Consider the following 13,844-nt stretch of genomic DNA (forward strand, 5'->3'; position numbering starts at 1 on the left):
ATTATATCAATTAATGTCCTTCTCAAATAAAGTTTAATTACTTGTTTATCGCATCGTCTGATCAAAGTTGACATCACACTGAGTTTTGGCTTTGACTGTTACACCATTGTTTTATAACAAGTATAGTGCTTAAATGTAAAGGGATTTCCAACCACTTGCAAAGAAAATTTTGCATGCTTGGAATCTATAAAAAATATTTCTAGCAATGAGCTGTCGTGAGCCATGTAATGTAATGTGGTGCTAAATAATCAATTTTTATCACATGGCGGAATGTGAACGACACAAATTCAATGTATTTATATTAAGAAGAATATGGAAAGGGATTATTCGTGGTTTAAAAACCCTTTAATTTTTCAGGAGAAGACAAAAAAAATAAATGTTTTAAGTATGGCTTTTCATTGAGAATGCCGATTTATAATTTTCTGAGTGCACCTATTTATAGAATAACAAAACCAGAGTTAAAGGGTAAATAAACTTTCAACAAACTTCTAACATGTGATAGTGACATGTCAGAAGTTTTGAACGGTGGGGGTCCGAGTACGGAGAATGGTAAAATTAAGAAGCAGAAGTGCTCGGGTGAGCGCTGAACTGCTTAGTTTCTGATCGGATGTTTTAGGAAAGCCTATGTAAAGGTGTACAGGCCCATAGACTTTCTATTAAGTTTTTTCACCGTTCCATCGGCTTTCTGAGAAAAGCAGATCATAAACCAAGCAGCTAAGCGTTCACCCGAGCTCTTCTGCTGCTTCGTTTTAGCGATCGGTGACGGTCTCTGTGCTCGGACCCCCACCGATCAAAACTTCTCACGTCACTACCGTGTTTCCCCGAAAGTAAGACAGTGTCTTACTTTCTTTTTATCCCCAAAATCCCCACTATGTCTTACTTTCGGGGTATGTCTTATATTGCGTTGCGTTGCTCGATTTTCTAGATAGTCACTGTTCATGGTGCTGAAAGAGTTAAACTGTTTCAGCACCATGGACAGTGACTTCCGATCCCAATAAACATGAACCTGTCAAAAAAAAAAAGAAGTTCTGACGTACCGATAACTCCCGGCGTCTTCCTCCAGTCTGACCTCCCGGGATGACGATTCAGGCCAAGTGACAGCTCCAGCCAATCACAGGCCAAGCACAGCCTGCAGCAGTCACATGGACTGGCGCGTCATCCAGGGAGGTGGGGCCCGATGTCGAGAGGCGCGTCACCAAGGACGCGTCACCAAGGCAACGGCCGGGAAGTTCTCGGTAAGTACGAACTTTTTCTTTTTTTCACGGCATTCACTGTCGAGGGTGCTGAAAGAGTTAGCTCTTTCAGCACCTTGGACAGTGACGGGCGTCGACTAGACTCATCTCTATGATGGCGGCTGCGCGAAAATCACGCAGCCGCGCATCAGAAATACCCCCGTGTTTCCCCGAAAGTAAGACATATGTCTTACTTTCGGGGTACGGCTTATATTAGCCGACCCCCCTGAAACCCCCGATACGTCTTACAATCGGGGGTGTCTTACTATCGGGGAAACACGGTATGACATGTCAGAAGTTTGTTGAGAGTTTAGTTACCCTTTAAAGTAAAATAGCTGGGTTGTGATATATGGACACAATTAAATCTACTAACTAGCATGATGTCGCAGAACCTAAAAGTAGAGGAAATACCGTAATGCTGGAAATTGTTAATAGCGATAGGTAAATCATCCCTAATATAGCAAATGTTCCTCTGGAAATCTAAGGCTGATGATCATTTTTGTTAATTAATGGCCAATATATTTTCATATAAGGCCTCATGCACACGACCACATTCTTGCGGATAAATTGCCGACCATTTTTTCTATGGCCACATGCACACGACCGTGATTTACACGGATCGGTGCCGGGGCCGCAAATCCGGACTGCAAAAACTCAGGACAAGTCATTTTTGTTAATTAATGGCCAATATATTTTCATATAAGGCCTCATGCACACGACCACATTCTTGCGGATAAATTGCAGACCATTTTTTCTATGGCCACATGCACACGACCGTGATTTACACGGATCGGTGCCGGGGCCGCAAATCCGGACTGCAAAAACTAAGGACAAGTCAATTTACAGTCCGGATTTGCGGATTCACCAATACTGGTTAATTGTGGAGAATCCATGAGTCCAGATGACACATGGATGCACAACAAGGTTTTTTTGTGGTCCGACGGACCACAACGGACCCGTGGGTTTGCGGACTGCAAAACCTATACGGTCGTGTGCATGAGGCCTAAGGGTGAAATTTTAGGTTGCTTAAAAAAAACTATATCTATGCATAATGTCTGCGCTGCGAAGAAACTCTAAGCCCCACATCAATTAAGGACATCTATTTATGTCTTGCACTAATAGGATGTTCTTGTGTATCCATTGTTTTTGAAGCACTGGTTTTCATACAGATTCCTAAATATAATTCCTTCCATGTAATTAATAGCTGTCCATGTAATGCAAGAACGCACCAAGTCGGCCAGAGCGGGAGACCCTCTTGCAGTGAAGCTCTTCATTCTGACACATAGATGAGGGTCCCAAGCGGGGGATGTTCCTCTATGTCATCCATATGCCCTAACAGGCCATATGGACAGCGATTGTTGTCCTGAGGCAGCCCCTTTAAGTGCAAATAGGATGTCACTGCATTCTAGTATATCTTTGTATTTATACGGTTTGACAAATAATGAAAATAATTTGTATGCAGTTTAGCAATAAGTGGAAATAGCACTCTTAGTTGGTGCCAATTTAAACAAGCTTGTCTGATGATAAGCTATTTTTATGATAATATTTAAAAAAAGATTTCCTTCATAATTTACTACAAATGTATAGCACAGTGTATTTACACATTAAAAGGCAATTACTAGTTTCAGATTTCGAATCCTCTTCTTTTTGTATAAATAAAAGTATATATGCAAATAATAAATACAAAGCCCAAATAACAAAATGCAAAAGAAGAGACAGTTTCTTACATGCAGTAGATATGAACAGAAGGACCAGACCAAGCAGCATGCAATGCCAATGCAGAATAGACATTTTTCCATTCCAACCAAAAAAGAGCAGAAAGAAGAAAATAATATAATAAGAAATACACTATTATATCGTTTTTAATAGAAAATAATAGCAAGAAAACATGTATAGCACTGAATAAAGATGATTTATAGTGAAATAGTTTTTAATGTTTAAATAAAAATAACATAAAAATATGAGATGCTATTTAGAACTGGTAGTGAAATAAAAAAAAAAGAGCAAGAATATTAAATAAGTGAGTTTCAAATCATAGCAAAACATTTCATGCAATGTAAGATTAACTATTATGATAATGCAATACAAATTTTTTAGCATGGTATCATGGATATTTATTTAGAATTAGTACACACATTATCTACTTAATTCTCTATTAATTTTGACATTTTGAAAATGATTAATAATGATGTTTCGAACTGTTTCGAACAGATCATGGAAAAAAGGGTCTTGACAAATGTTAGATATATTGGAGTTATATTCATGAAGATTTTTTCCATTTAGTGTCTTTATAGCATGCAGTAGTGCATGGACAAGTGTTAATAATTGTTATGAAGTATAACTACATGAACTGCAGATACAAATAATAAATGCACAAATACAATCTCCATAGAATAAAGGCAAACAGACAAAACCATCCAAATGTTAACTAAAAAAACAACAAAGTAAATGGTTGATAGGGAATTTTCTTTGGATTTGCTTCAATGGTTTAGTACATACCGATATGCAGACAGATTATGACACAATCACAAAGTTTGAGCATTTTCCAAAGAGAGGTAATGCTGTTTATAGAACCTTGGATACTATAATCACAGTCACATTAAAGGGGTTGTCCACTTTAAATAACCTATTTCTGTTAGTACATCCCATCATCATAAGATGATCATAGGGTGTCCTTTTGTTAGGACCTTTAGTATTCAGCTGTAATTTGTGGAGAAACTCACCAGGTAGTTTAAATTCCCCTGTAGTGCCTCTACAGGGAAAATAAAGCATTACATAGTTCACATTGAACTCAATTGGTAATCTATGTAATTCATGGACATATTGGGTCCTCCAGAGTGAAAGACTTAAATGCATCCTTAAAAAGATTTGCTACTTATAAGTATGTTGATCCAAATGAAGACACTGAGATATATCCATCAATTCCAAATGAACCTCAACAATTGACAATTAATATTACAACTTGGTAGATATCATAATCATTTGAATTGTATTACTTAACCCCACCCTGTTGTGAAGTATTAAATTATTAAGTGGTTAGAATTGTCCTTTAAAAGAGAACTGTTTTTTTTAATTCCAACTTTTCTTTCTTGTTGCTGTTATATAATCTATAAACATTTTGCAGAGTTTGCGCCAAACAAACGTTTGCCCATACACTGAAAAAGCATGTTGGTAGGTTGGTAAAGGCAAATTTTGCTTTTATAGAGCATTTTGTTAAAGCTTTCTAAATAAATTTTGAAACATTGTAAAGAAGCGACAACACTATGGAAGCCATAATACATGCTTATACACAGTGCAGAATATGGCCTTCTAAGTTAGTTACTTTCATCTGCTCATCGACATTCATTTTTACCTGAAAACCAGGCCTTTTTTTCCTCAAATTTATCATAGGAATACCTAAGCCTATATGCTGAAGTGGTAAAAAAGTTAATTTCCGTACATCTTGAATGATATATATAATCTTCATGATTTGGGCTCCGCATGCCACTACATTGGATTTGAAATGAAAAAATGGAGATGCAATTGAAGAGTAGACTGCCAGGTTTAAAGAGGCTCTGTCACCAGATTATAAGTGCTCTATCTCCTACATAATCTGATCGGCGCTGGAATGTAGATAACAGCAGTGGTTTTTATTTTGAAAAACGATCATTTTTGAGCAAGTTATGAGCAATTTTAGATTTAGTTTCTTAATGCCCAACTGGATGTGTTTTTACTTTTGACCAAGTGGGTGTTGTAAAGAAGTGTATGAGGCTGACCAATCAGTGACCAATCAGTGTCCTGCACTTCTCATTGTTCCAGCCCAGCTTCTTTCACTGCACAATCTCACTGTGCTGTGGATCATGCTGGGCTGGAACAATGAGAAGTGCAGGACACTGATTGGTCACTGATTGGTCAGCCTCATACACTTCTTTACAACACCCACTTGGTCAAAAGTAAAAACACATCCAGTTGGGCATTAAGAAACTAAATCTAAAATTGCTCATAACTTGCTCAAAAATGATCGTTTTTCAAAATAAAAACCACTGCTGTTATCTACATTCCAGCGCCGATCAGATTATGTAGGAGATAGGGCACTTATAATCTGGTGACAATTCAAGGGGTTGAACAAAAATATCCTGTGAAACGTTTAAGAATTGCAACCATTTTTCTACACAGCCTCCTCATTTCAGGGGCTTCAAAGTAATTGGACAAATTAACATTACCATAAATAAAAACATTTTTTTAATACTTTGTAGAGAATCCTTTGCAGGCAATGACTGCCTGAAGTCTAGAACCTATGGACATCACCAAACGCTGGGTTTCCTCCTTTGTAATGCTGTGCCAGGCCTTTACTGCAGCGGTCTTCAGTTGTTACTTGTTTGTGGGTCTTTCTGCCTTAAGTTTTGTCTTGTGAAAGTGAAATGCATGCTCAATCGGGTTGAGATCTGGTGATTGACTTGGCCATTGCAGAATATTCCACTTTTTTGCCTTAAAAAACTCCTGGGTCACTTTCGCAGTATGTTTTGGGTCATTGTTAATCAGTACTGTGAAGCGACGTCCAATCAACCTTGCTGCATTGGGTTGAATCTGAGCAGAAAGTATATCCCTGAACAATTCAGAATTCATCCGGCTGCTTCTGTCTTCAGTCACATCATCAATAAACACTAGTGACCCAGTGCCTTTGGCAGCCATGCATGCCCATGCCATCACACTGCCTCCACCGTGTTTTACAGAAGATATGGTGTGCTTTGGATCATGAGCCGTTCCAAGCCTTCTCCATACTTTCTTCAAAGAATGCTGTTCCAGAACTGGGCTGGCTTCTTTAGATGATGTGTGGCAAAGTCTAATCCGGCCTTTCTATTTTTGGGGCTGATTAATGGTTTGCACCTTGTGGTGAGCCCTCTGTATTTGCTCTCATGAAGTCTTCTCTTTATGAGTTAGATACTGATACACCTACTTCCAGGAGAGTGTTCTTCACTTGGGTAGATGTTGTGAAGGGGTTTTTCTTCACCATGGAAAGGATTCTGCAATCATCCACCACTGTTGTCTTCCGTGGACGTCCAGGCCTTTTGGAGTTCACAAGATCAGCAGTGCGCTCTTTTTTTACAAGAATGTACCAAACTGTTGATTTGGCCACTCCTAACATTTGTGCTATCTCTCTGATGGATTTCTTCATTTTTTTCAGCTTAACGATGGTCTGTTTCACTTGCATTGAGAGCTCCTTTGACCACATCGTGTGGGTTTAAAGCAACAGCTTCCAAATGCAAATGCCACACCTGGAATCAACTCCAAACCTGTTACCTGCTTAATTGATGATGGATTAACAGGGGAATAGCCCATGCAGCCCATTAAATAGCTTTTGAGATAATTGCCTAATTACCTTTGGTCCCTTGAAAAAGAGGCAGCTACATATTAAAGAACTGTAATTCCTAAACCCTTCCTCAAATTAGTATGTGAATAGCCTCAAATTAAAGCTGAGAATCTGCACTTTAAGCCCATATTGATTATATAACTGTACATTCAATATATTTTGGTAAACAGCTAAAATGCCAAAACTTGTGTCACCTTCCAAATAATTCTAGACCTAACTGTATGTATATATATATATATATATATATATATATATATATATATAGATATATATATATGTATGTATATATTAGCTGCATAATACAAGATATAGCTTGCACAGTATGTTTTCTTGTTTTCGTGGGCTTTCTCAGGGTACTCTTGTCTCTGCCCACACTCCAAAAGCATACTGAAAATTTAACTGGCTCCAGTGTATATGTGTGTCTGAGATATACAAAAAACAAAGAGAGGAAGGTATCTGGTGGGCTGAGGAACACACAAAGTACCATTTAGCCCCATTTTCCCCTGAGGATGCCACTTCGGTGGTAAAACATGTCGGGGGGGGGGGGGCTTTTTCTTTTTTTAAATTCAATGTGTTCTGAGAATTCTAAGTCCCTTTTCAAGCGGTCTGCAGCTGCGGATCATAGTTGTTTCATATAGGTAGTGCGCCATCAGAGATGGTGGTTTGACTCTGCACTTAAACGGTACGGACTACAGAGTATTATTAGTATCATTGTATGGAGACTTTTCAGTTCACATTGCACTTTTAATCTTCAATTGTATGCTTATAGTTATTCATAATAAAGTTATACGCCACAATACTAGTAAGCATTCAATAGGTATCTGGGAAACAAGGGCTAATCTTTTTGCCTCCAGCGATATTGATGTGTTTTTGTGTGTGTCTGAGATATGGAGCTTAGATTGTAAGACCCATTAGGGTGAGTAATGACAATCCCTGCACAGTGCTGTGGAATATGCTAGTGCTATATTAGCAATGGGAGGTAAATAATTGACAAAAATACTCTGAGACATGTATTAACTTTTCTTTGCCAGTTTTATGGTGTAAAAACTCACAAGTCAAAATTTGTGGCAAGATGTGCAAATTTTGTAACATTTCTACCGCACACAGCCCTTTTAAAAAAGTGAGTGGTGCGTAGCGGAGTGGCAGGCCACGCATGCCCAATAAATTTAATATAATTTATGCAAGAAACTGGCGTAAATTAAATGGCAAACCTACTCCAGCTTGAAGCTTGTGCCTCTTAATAAATTAGAGGCATCTTACTTCAGCGATCTTTATATTAAGACTGGCGTATGAAATGTTAGTCTTAATAATTCTCCCCCACTATGTTCTCAATGCCTTTTCCTTAATGCTCTTAGGTGGTTAGTGTGGGAGACTAAATTATATCATCTTGCTACAAACAAATAAATCTATGAGGACTTCATAAGCACATAAGTGTTTAATATAGACAGATGGGGAAATGTTTAATGCAAATCTGAAGTTGTATTTATTCTGGCTCATTTACTGCAGGCTGTGTTGTACGTATGAATTAGGATGCATTCATTAAGATTCTTTCAAACACTGTCCATAATGTGAGCACCATAATTAGAATAATAATATTAAGTAGAACATAAAAAAAAAAGTTTTTTGTTTTGTTTTAGCTGTCTAGCCAAACTGTTCTTTAGGGCAGATTCACACGAAAGTTGCGTTTTTGCGCGCGCAAACAACGCGGCGTTTTGCGAGCGCAAAAACCATTTGACAGCTGCGTGTGTCATGCGTGTCTGATGCGCGGCTGCGTGATTTTCGCGCAGCCGGCATCATAGAGATGAGGCTTGTCAACGCCCGTCACTGTCCAAGGTGCTGAAAGAGCTAAATCTTTCAGCACCCTCGACAGTGAATGCCGAACACAACAGCGAAAAACCTGTAAAAAAAAAAGATAAAGTTCCTACTTACCGAGAACTTCCCGGCCGTTGCCTTGGTGACGCGTCCTTGGTGACGCGTCCTTGGTGACGCGCCTCTCTTGACATCGGGCCCCACCTCCCTGGATGAAGCGGCAGTCCAAGTGACCGCTGCAGCCTGTGATTGGCTGCAGCCTGTGCTTGGCCTGTGATTGGCTGGAGCTGTCACTTGAACTGTAGTGTCATCCCGGGAGGTCGGACTGCAGGAAGGAGACAGGAGTAATCGGTAAGTTAGAACTTCGGGTTTTTTTACAGGTTCATGTATTTTGGGATCGCAAGTCACTGTCCATGGTGCTGAAACAGTTTAACTCTTTCAGCACCATGCACAGTGAATGTCTCCCGACGTCGCGGACCGGAATTTTTTTTGCCGGGTTCGGCCAAAACGAGTTTGGCCCAACCCGGTGAAGTTAGCTTCGGTTGTCGGGGTTCGCTCCTCGCAAAGACACTCCGTTTGGATGCTTGGAAACAGAAAAGCACGTGGTGCTTTTCTGTTTCCATTCATCCTTTTGACAGCTCGTGCGCTGTTTCAGTCTGTTCGCACGGAAGTGCTTCTGTGCGACCTGCCTGGTTTTCACGCACCCATTGACTTCAATGGGTGCGTGATGCGTGAAATACGCAGAGTTATTGAACCTGTCGCGTATTTTGCGCAGCGAACAAACGCTGCGCAAAATACACGGACTGTGTGTACTGCCCCATAGACTTCTATAGGGCATTGCGTGCCGCGCGAAAACCACGCGGCCTACACGCTGCCAAATCACGTTCGTGTGAATCCCCCCTTATAGTGGCGGAAAGTCATAATGCCAAGCATATGCAATATTTTTGATTGTCTTATAACATTACAGGCTTTAATGAAAACATAACATAAGATAATATTGGATTATCTTTTATTGTATTGATAATATAGTAATATTAGACCTTTAGTTACATTCTGCCAGGACATAGGACATTTAAGGCTTTGTTTACATCTGCGTCGGGACTCCGTTAACGGGTTCCGTCGGAGCTTTCAGTCAGGGGAACCCATGAATGAAATCCAAACTGAAACAAATGGAAGCCATAGGTTTCCGTTTGCATCACCATTGATTTCAATGGTGACGGATCCGGTGCAAATAGTTTCCGTTTGTTCCCATTTTTTAAGGGTTCTGTTGTTTTGATGGAATGAATAGCACAGTCAACTACGGTATTGATTCCATCAAAACGACGGAACCCTTGCACAACGGTGACAAACGGAAACCATTTGCACCGGATTCGTCACCATTGAAATCAATGGTGGTGCAAACGGTAACTTATGACTTCCATTTGTTTCAGTTTGGATTCCGTTCACGGTTTCCCCTGACGGAAAGGTCCGACGGAACCCATGAAGGGAGTCCCACCGCAGATGTAAACGAAGCCTAACACATGATGTTATAAGAAGTTTCATTTAGAAGTTTTAGTAGACTTAAAGAGGCTCTGTCACCACATTATAAGTGCCCTATTGTCTACATAAGGAGATGGGCGCTATAATGTAGGTGACAGCAGTGCTTTTTATTTAGAAAAACTATCCATTTTTACCACGTTAGGAGCGATTTTAGCTTTATGCTAATTCGTTTCTTAATGCTCAAGTGGGCGTGTTTTTACTTTAGACCAAGTGGGCGTTGTACAGAGGAGTGTATGACGCTGACCAATCAGTGACCAATCAGCATCATACACTTCTCCCCATTCATTTAGTCAGCGCATAGTAACACTGCGTTGTTCACTATGTGCGGTCTTATACTGACATATTAACGTTACTGAAGTGTTTAGACAGTGACTAGACATTCCTTACAGACAGGACGGGATGTCTATTCACAATCCCGGCACTTCGTTAACGTTTGTGTGGTACTTACAGAAGAGCAAGCGTAATCTCGCAGCTTCTGGCAGTGCAGATCTGTGACGTCACTCACAGGTCCTGCATCGTGTCAGACGAGCGAGGACACCGGCACCAGAGGCTACAGTTGATTCTGCAGCAGCATCAGCGTTTGCAGGTAAGTAGCTACATCGACTTACCTGCTAACGCCGATGCTGCTGCAGAATCAACTGAAGCCTCTGGTGCCGGTGTCCTCGCTCGTCTGACACGATGCAGGACCTGTGAGTGACGTCACAGCGTGATCTGGCAGAAGCTGGGCGTTCTGAAGAGAAGTGGATGATACTTCTCATCAGAACGCCCAGCTAGTAAAAGTATTAAAAACGCCCCGATGTACGCACATAATACATGCCCACTTGGACTTTTACTTTTAAACACACCCACTTGGACTTTTGCAAGCCTCATTTGCATAACTACAAAAATGGTCATAACTTGGCCAAAAATGCTCGTTTTTTAAAAATAAAAACGTTACTGTAATCTACATCGCAGCGCCTATCTGCTGCAATAGCAGATAGGGGTTGCAAAATCTGGTGACAGAGCCTCTTTAAGACTGACCAAGAAGCAATAAAGGAGAAATGTTTTATAGGGTATATATAATTTCCAATCATTTTTGTGTATTAGTAATATCTTTCTTTAGAAAATACACATTTTATTTATTTGAAAATGTGATATTTTTGCATTTTGTAGGAGGGCAGATTTGCAAAAGTTTGAATACATTAATCTACATTGTATAGTCGGTTTTGTGTGGAGTTTGAGAATTAGTTTTCCTTTGTTTTTATTCCATGTTGGCACTACATAAATACATGTATTAAGAACAAATTGGTAATGTGTTAGTATCCTAAAATTATTTTTATCGTCACGAGTGGCAAAATCATCCAAGAAACAATTTTTTCAAATTAAATACTAAATGTGTGCATGTTTATTTGCGGCTATTTTAATTTTCACATTTTTATTATTAGCTGGATTGTTTTTTTTATTTATGCCTGGGTGGCTGTCAGCTAAGATAGGTGTTTGGCATATGCAAACTTTAAAAAAAAATTATAATAATAATAATTTAAATACAAAGTTGTATTTTTCTGTGTTTATTATTGGTCATAGTGAAGTAAAATAATATTTGCACAGCAAAAATGTTAAATTAGAATAAATGTTCATACCTTTGGTTGAAGATTTGGATGGAGCAAGACATAACCATTAGGGTCAAGGGCAAAATAATATCCATTAGGACAGAGCTGAGGAAAAATATATAAAATTATACATTTGAAACTTATTTCTGAACTCTATATTCATTGCAATTTACTGGAGCAATATAAATAATTTGTTTCTCTGTAAATGATAGTACCAGGAAAATCTATATATTAAAAGGAGGGAGAGAGAGAGAGAAAGAAAGAAAGAAGAGAGAGGAAGAGAGGAGAGGAAGAGAGCTTTAGGTCCAGTGTGCAATCTGTATGTGGCCTAATAGCATCGTTTTAAGTTATCTCCACTCCCACAATGCATTGCTGTCTGGTCTTTTATCAAGCATTTACAGAGATACTTAAAGGTGTTTCCCCATCAAAGACATTTATGACATATCCACAGGATATGTCATAAATATCAGATAATGCGGGTCCCACCTCTTGGAGCCGCACCTATCTCTAGAACGGGGACCCTAAACCCCCATTCTAATGCTTTGTGTTGTGGCTGAAGCGTGTGATTTCCGACCATTAATTACGGATACAGCGCAGCTTGCTGAGCTACGCTGTTTCCGTAAGTCCCAGAGAACTGAATGGTAGTTACAGAAACAGCGTAGCTCGCATGCTATGCTGCTTCCGTAACTGGTATTTACTATTATGTGAGTTAGGGAAACAGCGTAGTTCAGCGAACTATGCGGTTTCTGTAATTCATGGTCGGAAATCACACGATTCAGCCACAACACAGAGCAGTAGACTGGGGATTATGTGCCCCGTTCTAGAGATAGGTGCGGGTCCCAGAGGTGGGACCTACATCTATCTGACATTTATGACATATCCTGTGGACATGACATAAATGTCTCAGATGGGAAAACCCCTTTAATGCCAGAGAAATGGCCTAATAGGTTGCCTGTCCGTGATACACTGACAGGGAATGAAGCTTTGGTTTACGAAGTATTCCAAATCATTATACAAGCGATCAAAGAATCGCTGCTTCAAGTAACCTAATGGGACAAGGAAAATAATGTGAAATTGGGTTTCACAAAGTTTAATCTAAATTAAAAACTACCCCCCAAAAAGACCAGCAGAAAACTTTCTTCATTAAAAACATTTTTATAATGGTTCAATTAAAAAAAGAAGTACATATTAGGTACCGCCAAAATCGTAATAACCCGTAAAATAAAGATTTTTTTTTAATGTATACTGCACGTGGCATGGCGTTAAAAAGAAACGCTGGTGAATTTGTTGCTTTTTTGCATCCCCCCCAAAAAAAAATATTATAAAAATGAGTCAATGAATGATTTGTACCCCAAAATGGAACCAATAAGAACTACAACTCATTCCGCAAAAATCAAGCCGTCATATGGCTACATCGGCTGAAAAATAAGAGTATGGCTTTCGGAATGCAGCAACACAAAACTGACTGTTTTCTATAAAACATTTTTTCTTGTGCAAAAGTACTAAATCATAAAAAAAAACCTGAACAACTTGGGGTATGGCCTCATTCGTACTGACCTATGAAATATTTCTTTTTTAATATTGTCACTTGTAGGATACACAACGAACTTACTGTAAATCTGGGAGTAAGCCTTTTAATGTCTTTCAAAGAAACATCTACACCCATGACACCAAGTATTAATTGGTTCTAAAAATATAAGTCACACAAAAAACAACAAAGACATTAAAAGACAATATACTTTCAATTACACAATAAAATGTTAGCTGCGAATTGATTGATGGACATAAACTATAGAACATAACAGAATATTACTGCATCATTCCTAGGGTTCATCATAAATGATAATAATTCTATAAGTAGCTGAACGTAGGGTATGGTCATATATTTTCTACATAAATAAGGCTTATTGATTGTATTTTCCCCCAGACTTCAATTAAACATTGCAGTTTTCTTTTGGTCCCATGGAACCAATAAAGAATATCTAATGTGTGTGGCCAAGTTTATATTACATGGACTTTTGTCAGGAAGCCCAGAGTGATTTTCCCTTAAGAGATTAGAAAGTCTAATAAAACAAATGCTTTAATAATGATTCTAAGATTTATACTGTGGGTAGTTTAAAAGCACCATCAATAACCACTAGATATCAACAAGGAGATTTCACATGCTAGATTTCAGTTTACGGTACAAAAATATAGCGTGCCATGATGAAAATGACTGAACTTCCCTGTCAAAAGGACAACATCTAATGTCTTTATCCACGCAGGTTTATTTTTATAAAGCAAGAGCTGGAAGAGAGAACTGGAAACAGATGACTAGCACATTTG

At 39.0% G+C, this 13,844-nt stretch overlaps 1 protein-coding gene across 5 annotated transcripts in view; it reads right to left on the reverse strand.

The window, feature by feature from the left end:
• Window positions 1-13,844, reverse strand: part of CACNA2D1 (calcium voltage-gated channel auxiliary subunit alpha2delta 1) — a 737,376-nt gene that overhangs the window by 88,486 nt on the left and 635,046 nt on the right. For all 5 annotated transcript variants that reach the window (XM_075857358.1, XM_075857356.1, XM_075857359.1 and 2 more), the window contains 2 exons: window positions 13,132-13,206; window positions 11,550-11,624 (listed from right to left, as the gene is read on the reverse strand). In XM_075857358.1, the coding sequence (XP_075713473.1) occupies window positions 11,550-11,624; window positions 13,132-13,206 (150 nt within the window). The remainder of the gene's footprint in view (window positions 1-11,549; window positions 11,625-13,131; window positions 13,207-13,844) is intronic.

This window comes from Rhinoderma darwinii, chromosome 3 (assembly GCF_050947455.1).
Source record: "Rhinoderma darwinii isolate aRhiDar2 chromosome 3, aRhiDar2.hap1, whole genome shotgun sequence".
Taxonomy (NCBI): Eukaryota; Metazoa; Chordata; class Amphibia; order Anura; family Rhinodermatidae; genus Rhinoderma; species Rhinoderma darwinii.